This window comes from Microtus pennsylvanicus, chromosome 16 (genome assembly GCF_037038515.1).
Source record: "Microtus pennsylvanicus isolate mMicPen1 chromosome 16, mMicPen1.hap1, whole genome shotgun sequence".
NCBI lineage: Eukaryota > Metazoa > Chordata > Mammalia > Rodentia > Cricetidae > Microtus > Microtus pennsylvanicus.
In genome coordinates, this window is record NC_134594.1 from 35767501 (window position 1) to 35782500 (window position 15000).

The 15000-nt window shown below is 36.3% G+C and overlaps 1 protein-coding gene across 1 annotated transcript in view; it reads left to right on the forward strand.

The window, feature by feature from the left end:
• The window catches only part of Rsrc1 (arginine and serine rich coiled-coil 1), a 290661-nt gene that overhangs the window by 135750 nt on the left and 139911 nt on the right, over nt 1-15000 (forward strand). The window contains exon 10 of the mRNA XM_075950688.1: nt 2491-2527. Within this exon, the coding sequence (XP_075806803.1) occupies nt 2491-2527 (37 nt within the window). The remainder of the gene's footprint in view (nt 1-2490; nt 2528-15000) is intronic.

The window sequence follows — 15000 nt, forward strand, 5'->3', positions numbered from 1 at the left end:
GTTCTCTTCTGCTGCTTCGCAAAACTATACATTCCATGTAGACATGTAAGGGCCAGTGAAACTCTTCATCTAATCTCTGATTGTCAGCATAATCCTAAGAGGCAAGAAATAATTACTGCAAGGTATGAGCAGAGACTATAATTATTTCAAATTGTATTATAAATCCAAATGTGTGTAGTTGAACTGGAATGCAAAGAAATCTTTCTTTTCACAAAGGCATTCTCTAGTTATTTGTGTAACTCAGAATTTAAACTGCCTATCGGAGGCCAAGACTCTCTTTTATGTGATGTAGGCACTTGCAGTTATGTGTGCATAATCCCTTACACAGACTCACACGTGTACAACATTTAGATTTATTTTATTTTTAATTATGTTTGTATATTTGGGGTATATGTATGCGAGTTCAGGTGCCCATGGAGGTCAGAAGAGACTATTGGATTCCCTGGAATTGGATTTACAGGCAATTGTGAGCCAGTTGGTGTGGTTGCTGGGAAGCAACCTAGGATCCTTTCCAAGACCAGTACATATTCTTATCTTCTGAGCAGCCTCTCCAACCTAAAACAAATAGTTAAAAGATTGGTCAGACCTATAATCATGCTGCAAGTAAAATACTGCTTGATCATAGTAGGAAATTTAAAGTTCACTTGTCATTAATAAACTGATATACATTGCAGTCTTCTAGGAAATCCACTGAGGGGCTGGCTCAGCAGTTAAGAGTACTTACTCGGTATTGTAGAGGACCCAAGTGGCTTAAGTGTCTGTGGATTCTGACTCTCTTCTGCTCTCTGTGAGGTACTGCATGCATGTGTACATATAGTCATGCAGCATTTCCATGCACTTAAGACATAGGGCCAGAAGCCTCTGAGCTGGAACTTAATTGAATGCTTCTTGCCTGTGCAGCAGAAGATGTCAGGCAAGCGGCCAAGGGGGTCAAACAGCCTGCAATACTACTCAGCTATGATGCCTGCAAACCTCAACAACCACACTCGAAGTATTTGTCCTTATACCCACAGATAACTGTTGTTCTCACTACTCATCAGAGGAACTTCTTTTTACAACTGGCAGACACCATCGTAGGAAACCACAGCCAATCAACACAAAGAGCCCAGTCTCAGTAGATGCTTCTACAAAACTATGTGTACACCAAAGCCCAGGGAACATTGCAGAGGAAACCGTGGGAATATTGTAGGAGCCAGAGGATCAAGGAGTTTGCTGTGAGACTGTGTCTTGTAGTAATGTCAGAGGCTATGCCTATAAAGCCTTACCAACATGAATGTCTAAACATGGGCTACACAAAGACAATGACAGGCATGCCAAAATGGGGGGAGGGGAGACCATGAGGCTTCAGCCCTACACAAGAACTATAGACAAATTTAGGGCTGCCGAAAGTAGGGGAAATAGTCTTCCCCAGGGAAGAGCACAGCTAATTGGTTATCCAATACCAAATGGTCAGCCCTGAAAACACACGTACAAGCAACATAATGACCAATCAGGTTATATTTAGTTATATAAGTGAAGGCATTGATATACATATAAGAATGTAAAACAATTAATGAAAAAAAAGGTAATAAATTTGAGAAAGAGGGTTGTATGGATGGTTAGACAGAGGAAAATAAAGGAAAGGAGGAAATAATCTAATTATATAAAAATTGAAAAATAAAAGAAATAATATTTTTTTAAAAAGTAAACCTTTAGGGGCTGGAGAGATGGCTCAGAGGGTAAGAGCACTGGCTGTTCTTCCAGAGGTCCCAAGTTCAATTCCCAGCAACCACATGGTGGCTCACAACCATCTGTAATGAGACCTGGTGCCTTCCTTGCTTAATAAATTATTGTATGTTTAATAAATAAAGAAATCTTTTTTAAAAAGTAAACCTTTAAAAAATCCACATATTTGCCATACTTCAACGGATGTCTAAATTATCTTTGCAACTTGTATAAATATTTAATTTTAGTTCTACTAGGAGTTTCTTTTATAGTCAAAAACAAGATATTATGTACATCCTGTCTGATTTTTATGGATATTTTCTCAATATAATAATTATAGATCTTGATTTATAGTGAAACTAAGTAGCCTTCAAAAATTATTTATGAATGTTTTTGTTATTTAACCAAGTTCTCAGAAGTGTACAGTTATAGAGTATATATGGAAGATAGACTTTGTGGTTGAACATTTTCTTAAGTTTAAAAAGTTAATGTAAATAGACATTATATGAATAGTAAAGAATGTTCTTGACATTTTTTGTTGTTCTCCTTTGACAGAAAAATATAAGACGTTTTTTTCTGTTACTCAAACCTTTTAAAGGTAATACTAATTTGAAAAAAATTGTTTTCTGTTGGTATTTTCTTTTTTAAAAATAATGTCATTATGAACTTTAGTAAAGGTAAATGAAAAATTCCAAGGTTTTATAAAGCATTTTCAAGTAAACATAAATTAGAGCAGACAAGGGTTTAGTAGGTATTTAGAACTTTTCTTCTTCTTTTTTCTTTTAGGGAATCTGGAAACATCAAAGCTGGATTAGAACATCTGGTAAGCCCTAAATTCCTCTTGAACATTTGCATCGTCTTTGATATCTGCATCCTAAATGAACACTTTTGCATGAGTTTTGAATGCCTTGTAGTGAAAGTCAACCAGTTCCCAAAGGCTCAGCCTACTGGTACTATGTGAAGGCACTTACCTTTTCATTTATCTTACGATTTCGAGGGAATTAAATTTTTTTAAATTAGTTTTTTTTTTGATGTAAAGATGAAATAAAATGAATGACAGTCCTTGGATTGATGATTGCTTTAATTAGAAGCAAAAATAGGTGTAGAATTTTTGGCATATCTTGATCTGACACAAACAAGCACATGTTTTAAGAAAAACACAATCAAACATTGCTTGTATAAATGTGTATGTTCCAGCAATTTAACAGCTTTGAAAGAAATGCACAGCTTTGTTTTTCCTAATGTCTTTCTTTATGAATAATGCATTGGCTTAAACTATATTTGGTTTTAGTATATAAAATAATTGCGATGCACAATTTTGTTTTGAGCAAGCATTTTTAAAGAACAAATGAAATTTAAACTGATTTAGCATTAAAATCTGTCCACTGAATTAAAAAGTTGGAAGGGTCCTTTATAGCAGTTCACTGGGTTGACTGGATAAAGTGTTCACTATAGCATTAAGTAGTTCGTTTAAACAGAGCCTTATAGACTCATGCTCTGGTTTCTGGTCAAATCCAAATGTTGAATAATTAATGGTAGTGATCTTTTGTAAATACAGTCTAAGTACTTTTAAACTTGAGAAGCTTCATTCATATATCATACTCTAGCTTTGTTAACTATTAATGTCCTTTTGTTCTGCTTCCACAAAAGGAAAACAGTGGCAAGAGGCAGCTTCATGTTTACACTCACTTTTGCTCATTGCCAATTTTGTGGGTGTGTATAATGCATTTTGGTTACTCCCCCCTCACCTGGCAGCTTCATTTTTACTCCCAGAAATTTCAGAGTTAGAAAAAAATTTTTTAACAACTGAAGGAACTCAGAAAACCCTAGATCTTTCAAAACATTCCTTAAAAAAAAACCCAATTCTTGAAAAACTATGTACATAATTAGAAAAGGTTAGCAGTGTTGGAAATAAGTAAATAACATTATGATTGTCATCTTTGAAAAGTATCCCCAAGCTTCTCTTTATCACTTAATAATTACATAAGTAATTTAAGATATAACATCAGAATAAAATGTTAATTGAAACATCATCCTCCTATATCAATTGGTAGTTTATATCGAAAGATATTTGATACTCTACTATCAAATGAACTTTGGTAATTCCCTTTTAATTTGTTATTTAGTTGAATGTTTTAGGCCTGTGGATCACTCAGTAGATACCACAGGTCCTGTCACCCAAGCTAGACCCCACAGACCCATTTTATGGAAGGAGAGAGCAGACTCCCACATGTTGAAAGAAGTTTCTGACCCACCTGGTTTCACAGCCCTTCGTTCACAAAGAAATACAGAGAGCTCTATATTAGTTATAAACTGGTTGGCCTAGTACCACAGGCTTTCTTACTAACTCTTACATCTTATATTAACCCATAATTCTTGTCTGTGTTAACCACATGGATTGGTACCTTTTATCAATGAGGTATTCTCATCTTGCTTTCTCTGTGACTGGGTGACAACTGCAGACTGATTCTTTCCCTCTTCCCTGAATTTTCCTGTTCTGGTTGCCCCACCTCTACTTTCTGTGTGGCTACTGACTAGTCAGCATTTTATTAGACCAATACAAGTGACAAATCTTTAAAGGTACAAGACCATTGTCTCACAGCACCTAAATGTTTCTTTTTGTTAAAAATAAATCATTATAATAAATAAATAAATCTCTGTATTTAATCTTTCATGTCCCTCAGAAAACAATAAATTCAATTTTTAAAGTTTAAACTTTTTTACCTATTCTTACTGGCAGGGTCTGTGTTTTAGTGTGTGTGCTGAGGCAAACATGTGGAGGTCAGAGGACAGCTTGTCTAGAATTGTGTCTCCTTTCCACTTGCATGTGCTTTTGGGCATTCCCTCAGGTGGTCAGACTGTGCAGCAAGCTCTTTTACTCACTGGCCTGTGTTTATGACTTCTTTATCCTTAGGAATTATCAATTCATATTGCAAAAGTTGATAGATTGGAGTTTGATAGATATAAAATTCATATTTGATATATAAATATTTTTCAAGGTATTTTTTGAGAGGGATGTTTATGTGGTTTTGAATTCAGGGTCTTTCTGTATCTTTTTCCTGAATGACAAGAACTACCAACAAGAATGGGAAGATGTGCATGTGCACACGCACACATGAACACATACACAAATACACATGCACACCCACACAGTTTTTTTAAAAAAAAAAAGCAGTCATACAATACCTTCAATTCAAATCCAAGCCCCAGAGTCCTTCATTATCATGTCCCATATTGAACTTGTTTTTCTGTGTCAAAATGAGAACCCTGATTTTTTAAACTGATTTTATTGAGCTCTACATTTTTCTCTGCTCCCCTTCCTTCCTCTCTTCTCCCCTTCCTTCCTCTCTTCTCCCCTTCCTTCCTCTCTTCTCCCCTTCAGCTTGCCCCAATGGTTCCTATGCTCCCAATTTACTCAGGAGATCTTTTCTTTTTCTACTTCCCATGTAGATTATATCTATATATGTCTCTCTTGGGGTCCTCATTGTTGTCTGGGTTTTCTGGGATTGTGATTTATAGGCTGGATTTCTTTGTTTATGTTTAAGAAACACTTATGAGTGAGTACATATGATAATTGTCTTTCTGGGTCTGGGTTGCCTTACTCAATATGATGTTTTCTATCTCCATCCATTTGCCTGCAAATTTCAAGGTGTCAATTTTGTTTTCCACTGTGTAGTCCTCCATGGTGTCAATGTGCCACATTTTCCTTATCCATTCTTCAGTCGAGGGGCATTTCCAGGTTCTGGCTATGACAAACAATGCTGCTATGAACATAGTTGAGCACATGTCCTTGTGGTACAATTGAGCATCCTTTGGATATATACCCAAAAGTGGTATTACTTGGTCTTGACGAAGATTGTTTCCTAATTTTCTGAGAAATCTCCATACTGATATTCAAAAGGGCTGAATGTTCAACATCCTTAGCCTTCAGAGAAATGCAAATCAAAACAACTCTGAGATTCCATCTTACACCTGTAAGAATGTCCAAGATCAAAAACACTGATGACAACTTATGCTGGAGAGGATGTGGGGTAAAGAGAACCCTGATTCTTAACATCATTGTGTCTACTCATGTTCTGAATTATATGCATATACAGTAGTTTCAGTATTATTGAAAAACAAAACCGCTAAAGATAATTTGGTATTTGTGTTCAGTTTTCTGTCATTGAGTATAGTGATATTATTCATTTGGACTATAGTTGGACTCATTTGTGTTTTTTGCATCTGGCTTAAATGTTTTTGTCTGTTCTTGTTGGTTTTATCATAAATTTGAATATCTATGATAGGAACTTACTTGCAGAGGTCAGAATCATATAGTAGTATTCTCAGAGATGTGTCATTCCCTTCCTCTCTAGTCCCTTCTCTACCCATTCTTAGTCAGTTTTATCGACTTCTAGTTTATCCTTCCAGTATATATTAAAACAAAGCATGTTTGCATATAAATGGATACCCGTTTTGTTTCTTTCTTTTTCCCTCCCTCCATCCCTCTTTCCAGATGCTCTCCTCCTTCCCCTCTGTCTCAGAACAATTTGCTGAATAGTAGAGCCCTTCAAACATTAAGGAAGACTGAGAGGTAAGGTTCAGAAAAACACCAACAGCCTTCCCTAAGATCATTCACAGAAATGAGCAAACCCAAACTATAGAAGACTCAAATTCTTATGTAATTGCTACAAATAAATGTACATCAAGCAATCATTTCATCGTAACCTCCTCTTAATCATAAGAAACGAGAATTTATGTAGCATAGTAAAGACATGCAAAACTTAATGAAACACAATTCTTTTAAATTTCTCAAACTTACTTTTAAAGAATTCAAAAGCATTTGAAATCATTAAACGACCTAAAATAAATAAACCTCTTTTATTGCAAATTGTTTCTAGTATCAACATAATCCCCATTTGTAATACATAAAAATAGCATCTTTTTGAACAAGAATTTTTGTTTGTTAAAACTAGACATTCTAAAAGGCTGGGTTTATTTTAAAGAAATCTTCAAGTACCAATATTTAGTTACAATGAATACTAATTTGGGTTACATTTTCATAACTCTTAGCTGCTAAATGTTGAAATTATAATACATTCAAAAATAAAATACCCACATAAGGTAACTTTCATAAAAAGCTTTCTTAAATCAAAAATTGGAAAAGCATTAAGCAAGAAATGGTAGTATGTCATCTTACTCAAACCTTTGATTGGATATTGTCTCAGAGAGCCCAGATTCTCCCCCTGCTGTTTCCCTTTGTTAAGATCCATCAGGGGTGGAGATGCAGCTTACTGGAAGATCCCTTGCCTAGCATGTTCATGTCTGTCAGCTCCTCCCCTATTCTTTTTTATTGGTTTTACTTCTTTTCTCATATGATGTATTTGATCAAATTTGTTCTGCTCTCTCAATTCCTCCCAGACCATCTCAACCTTCCTATCCACCAAACTTCGTTCTTTCTTTCTTGCTCTCAAAAAATAGTCAAAGCAACAAAGAAAGATAACAGAAAGCAAAATAGCAAACAAAACTAAAAGTATGCATAAAAAAACAAAGTATAGAGTTGTATTGATCCACTGCTCCTTAGTGTGGGGCCTCCCCCACAGTGTGCAGACATACCCAGTGCCACTGAGCTGAAGAAAACTGATCTCCCTCTCTCAGAAGGTGCTCATTTCAAATAGCCTCTTGTTACAGCTGGTTCCTCAGTTCACTTGAACAATCTGAAAGAATTTCAGTTAGAGGAAAAGTAATCTTGCAATAGACTTTTGCTGAGAAGGAAGAAAATCTAGGTACACTGCTGGAAAGTCATATGGGAAAGTCAAAGGTTAAGATTGCAAAGACTCCTTCTTCCTCCAGGAATGCTGCATCGTTCATAGAATATTAGAACTAGTTCATAGAATACAGACACTGGAATGCACTGCTTCTATGACCAGACTCTGAGCTGCACTGGCACACCAGAGTCTCCTGAGGAAGCTCACTTGTTACATGTTTCCATGATATTATCTCAGGCAGATGCAGAGGTGGCTCTCCCTTTGTATTCACTTGCCTTGTTCAAGCCTGATGACTTGAGTTCAATCCCAGGAGCCCCTGTAATGGTGGGTGGAGGAGAGAACCAAGTCCACAGAGACCTCCACATGTGCAGTGACATGTCCGCATACACACTAAGTAATAATGGATACTATTTCATTTTTCCAAATTAAATAAGATTGATTTCATGTGTAATTTAAAAACTTAATAAAAAACTTTCAAGACCTGCCAATGAAGCACCAAGTAAAATGACTTTAAAGGGAGGATTCAGGACCTTGTTACAAGGCCATCCTTCTTATGTTTTCTCTGATCAGACTTCCAAATGATAGTTGTATCTCTGACATGCTTTGATGTGAACAGTATCTTTACCTGTTCAGAGGCTGGGAGCATTGCTGTGGTGAACAGTTAAGAAACATGTTGCAAGATCTTGTGGTTTAGTCTAAAATATAGACTAAATTTTCCTTTTAAAAAGTCTTATAATGTGTAATATTTTGATAATCTCTCAGTAAATACTGATATAACCTCATGGAAACTAAGGAAGGTATGAAATAACTAATTATCTAAAACAATATTTGTACATTTTAAGAGAACATGGCACAACATCTTATAAAGACTAAAGAAGACAAAAGCATTTTTAAGCACAGTGTAAGTGGTATAATTGAAAGGATCAAGTATTTCAAACCTGCTCTTCCTAATTTTACCCAGTGTATTCTAGGTGTGAAGAGTGTAGCTGGGCAGTAATGTTTGTGTAGTAGACAGGAGGCCCCAGCTTGGATCCCTATTACCAAAAACAGAGAAACAAAACCCATCTCACTTGGTGTAGCTTTGACATTTTAGAAAAGTAAGAAAATTGTTTTCATAACCTTATGCTATGAGTTAACATAGCTGCTTGTTAAAAATAAACCCATTTGTTTCAAGGTAGAAAATTAATGTAGTATATAATAATGAAAACTGTTAAGTGGGTAATTATAAAAATCCCCAGATAGGGGTGTGTGTGTGTGTGTGTGTGTGTGTGTGTGTGTGTGTGTGTGTATTCTTATTTAAGTCCACATTAACTTAGATAATGATATAATTCCTGGATCTAAATCATGGTTTCAGAATATTTAAAATATGGGAACAAAGAGTTCAGGGATAGAATGTGTTTATTCAAGAACTATGTGTGTTTAGTGAGCAGACACCAGAGTAAAAACGTTTACTATCGGACAAGTGCTCAACACTCACAGATATGAATTACAAAGATCATAAAGAGTCTGATTACATTGTTTCCTTTTATTGAAAAGCAGCATATCTTCCTCCTGCTCTCCTGTTTTTTTCTGTTTGTCCCGGCAGTCACCCATAGTTACAGTATCAGCCCCCCCTCCACTTACCTTCTTTATCTTTTATGCCTGCCACACGTTTTCATAAATGGTAGTAGAAGTGAGATTCCCCAGCCAGAGAAAATGCTTTATTACTAACAGCACACAGATACTCTGTGCATAATAGATTCCCCGGAACCTCCAGTTTCAGGGAGTGATGTCCTGTGCTCCCTGAGTTGTGTGACAGCTCAGGAACTCAAGGTATAAGAATCTTTAAGGAACTGCGAATTTTTGCTCACAAGAATGACAAGCTTGTTACTCTACTTTAGTAACAAAGCTGACTCTACACCCAGGGGTCCTCTATCAGTATCTTCCAAGACTGTTTAAAAATGTAAAGATAATTCAGAATAAAAGCTGCTGTAGAATACATCGAACTGCTATGGAGAACTGTCTTGTCTCTCTGATTTGTCTGACTTTGAAGTTGGGACAGAGTGTTTTAGTGCAGTGGGTATCTTTTCTCTCCCTTTGGCTCACTTCATCAGCCTGCTGAGATGTGTCCTTATACCCCATTCACTCCTGTGAAACCAGAAATTCCCCTTTATCCCCTCCCCGTTCTTCCTCTTGTATCCTCACAACTTCTAGTGCTGTTCTTTCTGTACTCGCATGTTGTTTTAGAAACGGTTCTAACCTTAAGTGTGTGTGTGTGTGTGTGTGTATATATATATATATATATATATATATATATATATATATATGTATATATATATATATATATATAGCTTCGGTTTGCTGTTAGCGCCCTGCTTTTCTCTTGTTTAGAAGAAATTCATGTTCTGGTGTAGTTCTCACAGAAGGCTCCTAACATCTTGCTTATTCCAAGCTATTTTTCTAGAGTCTTACCATTCGATTGATAATTTAGCTTTCTCTAAATTCCATTTTGCATTACATTAACTCTTAAGAATATGGTTCTATTAATACCTTGTTTTATACTTTTTTCTTGATGTCTCTTCTACCAGCCTTTTTTTTTGTATAATTATTTTATTCATTTGTTTATTTTTGCCTTAAGATATTGTCGTTTTTCTTTGTTTTTTAAAGTCCTAGTTTGCTTAAATAAGCCTAAAAGTTCATTGTTTCCTTGTGAGTATAAACTAAACTTTGTCATGTGTGGATTTAAGTTTTATTATTTTTGAAACTAATGTTTGGTTTTATACTATTAAATATTGGCTCTGTTCCATTGCTTTGCTCTCTCCAGGTACTCATTGTATGTGACTGTTTCTCTCTGTGTGTGCTCTGACCTCTTACTTGTCTTTGCCTTTAGTCACAATCATTTCTCATTTTACTCAATCTTTTATTGAAATTTCATTCAAATTTATTATTCTTTGTACATATTGTACTTCACTATTTCTGAAATCTTCCTTTTTGGTTTTTATATTTTAAATATTCATGTGAAGATTTCTTTAGGTATTTATCGAAGTATGCTTTGGGATTATTTTCTGGTACAGAATTTTTAAGCTATAAAATACTTTGATTTATGTTAGCTGTTTACTTCTTAAAGAAGTTTTATAGGGGAATGATTTTATGTATTCATTTTTAATTTCGACATTTTGTAGACATGCTTTCAGATCAAGGATGGCCTTTCTGCAGCACAGTGATGGGCAGGCCCTTTAATAGATGGTAGTGGGCAGAGGGAGGGGAGAAGGTGGTCAGCTGTCTCTGAACTGTAAAGAGCTGCTTACTGCTTTTCACTGCCCTAGATTCAGCTTCTGTAGTTTTTTTTTTGCAGAAGCCTTGCTCCCTCTGCTGCCTCTTCTGGTCCCACTCACTGCCAAGCCTCATCTTCTAAGATACATGTTTTCAGTATTTTGACCTTTTCTGGTTGGACTTTCTCCCACCGTCCTCCAGCCCCAGAAATTAATTTGTGATTAGGGCTATGATTTAAATTTACTACTACTTTTAGTGATGAAAAGTAGCCTGAGGATATTTTTACTTCAGAAAGAGAAATTAATAATTTATAAAAGAAAATTTTACAAACCACTTTTTAGAAAACTGTGGTGCTGTGTTCAAATACAGGGCCTTGCATGTGCTTGGCATGTGCTGACAGGTGCTCTGTCACTGAAGGGCAAGCGCAGCCGTTGATAGCCCTTGAGTCCTCAGTAATCATCCTGCAGGTATTCTGCTGGAGTCCTCGGCAGAACTGAACATACAGTATCTCAAAGAACCCAGTAACCATACTAAGACACAGAAAATGAATTAAAGTCTACTTTTAGTGTTTAGTTAGATCTTTTAATGACACTAAAGGAATAATGCATTTGTCTGATGAAGCATAACAGAGATACAAGGCTTTCTAGCTCTGACTCAGGTTTGTCTTTTAGTGTGTCTCTCTGCAGGCATAGAAGAGGGAGTGAACAGTGACAGTGTTGCCTCCGCCTTGTTTGGGAACTAATGATCTTCCAATGTTGTAGAGGGTTGACTCTAATAAGTTCTTGTCTTATTAAGTTGTTTTTTCTTTTAGTTTATAGTTTAAATTCCTGTAGTGTATTATAAGTCAGGCCCCCATTGAACCCCTCAACTGAAGTATTTACTCTCCACAGAGTTTTTAATGTAGCCCCATAATTGTTGCTGATATGAACATGCATTTTTATTATATCTGTTATGGAAAGGTCCAGGTGGTAAAACTTGCCATTTGATTACAATATACCCATTACTGTAATCTAGGCAAACTGAATATGGAATGATACCCATTCCTCTTGGTAGAGGGAAATACTAACAAACAGAACCATGTAGAAAAGTTGTCACTGTTTAAAAGGAAAGCAAGTATTTTTAGTTTTTGTTACTTAAAACAAGGCCTGATATACTAGTACACTGTAGTGGCCAATAAAGGTGTCTACAGGGTCTCTTGCTTTCTTTTCTGAGAAAGCACCTAAACCAAAATGGACATGGGTTCCAGTCACCTGGGAATCATATTTAAGTGCAGATTCTGGTTTTCAGGGTCTAGAAATGGACCTGAGGTGATGCATTTCAGGAAATCTGAAGTGAAGCCAGTGTCGTTCTGAGAACCACTACGAAAAAATATAAACCAAGAGGTTCAGTCTAGAATTGCAAGGAAACGTTTCTGGATCAGGTGAAGAATCTGAACTCAGGGTCTGCAGCTTATGAGTAGTGGGTAAACGGGTTCATAAACCTAGGGAGGTGGACATTCCACAGATATAGAGGGCAAAATATTCTCCTTACTCTGCAGGAACATTTCAGGGACTGATTTTCTTTGGTTTTTGTTTCTCCTTTACTGTGTATTGAATTGAATTATGTTTTCAGGGCTATAGCTGCATGCTAGTACTAATAATATAGTATTCAACATAGGACAATTAAAATAATTGATAATAAATCTTTTGATGAAGGAATTAGAAGAATTTACAGCTTTAAGTGAGATTTGCTTTCTATTAATAGTTGAATGGCCAAAGAACTCTGGAGCCATGCCTGTGGGTTTCATCTCCCCACAGAGGTCTCATTTGTGTTTCTTACATTGTATAACATTCGAAAGTGATGACCTACTTGTCTTTGTGGTCAAACAACACAGTCTGGCTGTTTTGAGTGTTGAAAAGCAACTATCATTAATAGCTTGTTTAGTCCATCAGTGGTTTGTAAGACTATGCTGCTGCCTGCCAGCAATGTAGATAAGTCCACTGCTATTATATACTCATCAATAATGCTACCAAGTCCTAATGAAAGCTCTTCCCTCTATTTTAGGGTGTTTTACATAGAACTTATAAACCAAACTGATGTATTTTAGTTCTCAGAATAACAATTGCCTTTAACACAAACATAATCATAGTCTATACATTGATATATTTTAGTATTAAGTTAACCTATCAAATGAACATGAAAACATGAAACTGATTTTCCACTATTCTGAAAAGTACCTTTCATAATTGAACAAATGAATTAGAAAATATAGCTACTTCAAATGTGCCAGCGCTATGTATACGTTGTTTAATGTCATATAGTGCTGGTTTAAAGTATTTATTGTCTCATCACTATTTAAGGTTCTCAACCTGTGGGTCACGACCCCTTTGAGGAAGAACAGTCCTTTCACAGGGTTAGCCTGAGTCCATCAGAAAACACAGATGTTTACATTATGGTTCATAACAGTCGCAAAATTAGAGTTTTGAAGTAGCAATGAATATAATCTTATGGCTGGGGCCGCCACAGCAAGAGGAGCTGTGTTAAAGGGCCGCAGCCTTAGGAAGGCTGAGCACCACTGCTTTCGGGGCTTCACTGATCTACCAGTGCTTCAGTTTTCTTACCTAAGCCAGTATGTAGTGGATGCTTAGGAGAAAAATGCATATAGAAGTACATGCTTTCCTCAAACTGTTATCATAAAATGAAACCACGTGATGTTTTCTTCACGGAAGACCTTCATTTTAACAGAAAAAGGGTCTTCACGAATGTTTGCAAATTAAAGCAATTCGACATGGATTCAGGGTTAATTTCATATTACTGGCATGATTTCTTAGACTGCTTATAAGTCTTAAGCATGAGAACCAGCACAAACTCTAGTCAGAAATACTGCCTTGCCTAGTGGCTCATTTTGTGGATCTATTTTGATCAGTTGCAACTATTATCCAGTCTTCCAAGTAGTAGAACATAAGACCCTTTCTCTGTGCACCCCAGTCCTTTCTACTTGCCAAAGAGGTGACTGCCTGTTTCCTTTTTGAGAGAAAGTGTCTGGTGAAGAAATACTGTCAAACCTGGACTTTGCCAAAACAAGAGGTTAAGCTGTGTTCAAGCTGTTACTAATAGGCTGAGTTCTTTGTTTGATACATACGATTTTTTCTTGACTTTTATGCACCCATGCTTGTTAAAGTTTTTAAAAGTAAGCCCTCCAAATGCTCTGGAGTAACTTCTGTTGCTATCCTCACAGATTTCAAAGTCAGCCTCCCTGAACCCACATGGTAACCAAATAACTTCTCATGTTTTCCGTGTTATAGTTGAGAACGCTGTAGGTGTCGCCTCTTTGCAGGGAATCCCAGGAGATACGCTGCTGTTCGCAGGCTTTCTTAGGTTCTGACTTATCTGTAGCAATAGAGAGAGAATACGCAATACAGGTAGCCCTCCCCACCCCGAGTCAAAGCGTTAGGAGTCGGAGTAGAAAGTGTCTATCCAGAACAGTGCATTTAGCCCTGTTCATTGTATCTGCCATCAGATCCCAGCTTTATCCATCACAGCCTGTGTATCTTGGATTTTAGGAAGACCACACCATAAGGATTAGAAGAATGGGATTTTATTTTGTGACCTCGGGGAAGCACGTAGCTGCTGATTCATTTTATTATTCATTTCCTTCTTTATATACTGGGATATCAAAATAGTGTAAAAATTTATCAAAGCGTAAGGCTTTCTACTTTCTACAAGTATAGCATTTTTATATAGAGAGAGGAAGATATCATATGTAAAACTACCACAAACACAATGTGGGCTGTGAGAAAAATACTACACTGTATGCTTAGAACCTCTCTCCTAAAGTCTTCATTGAGTATTTCTAAGTACCCTGTAATAATACATGATCCTTGTAACGGATGAAAAGTGATGTTGAAAAATGATTCTAGCATCTACCTGCCATCAGTCTGATGTTTATTAGCACCCATCCTCCTAACAGGCTCTCTTTGACAATATTTGCATATGTTAATTAGCATTCGGTTTACTTAAACATGAATCACAATATATGTATGATGTTTACAACAGACAGTTTTTGTTTGTTTGGGATGTATGCATTGTACATACATATATAAATGAACCTGGTATTTGATGAATCTATATCAAAAATATTGTAGAGTAATGCTACTATTGTCTTTTAACATTGTAGGAGAAGTTTGAGAGTTTTGGTTCATTTCCAGTTTGGGGTATCTGGATTACAGTATGTCCAAGAAGAGGTTAGCAAACACAGTGGTCAACAGTGTCTCGGAGTAATGCATTACTCCGTGAAAGAAAATCCTAGTTAGGACTT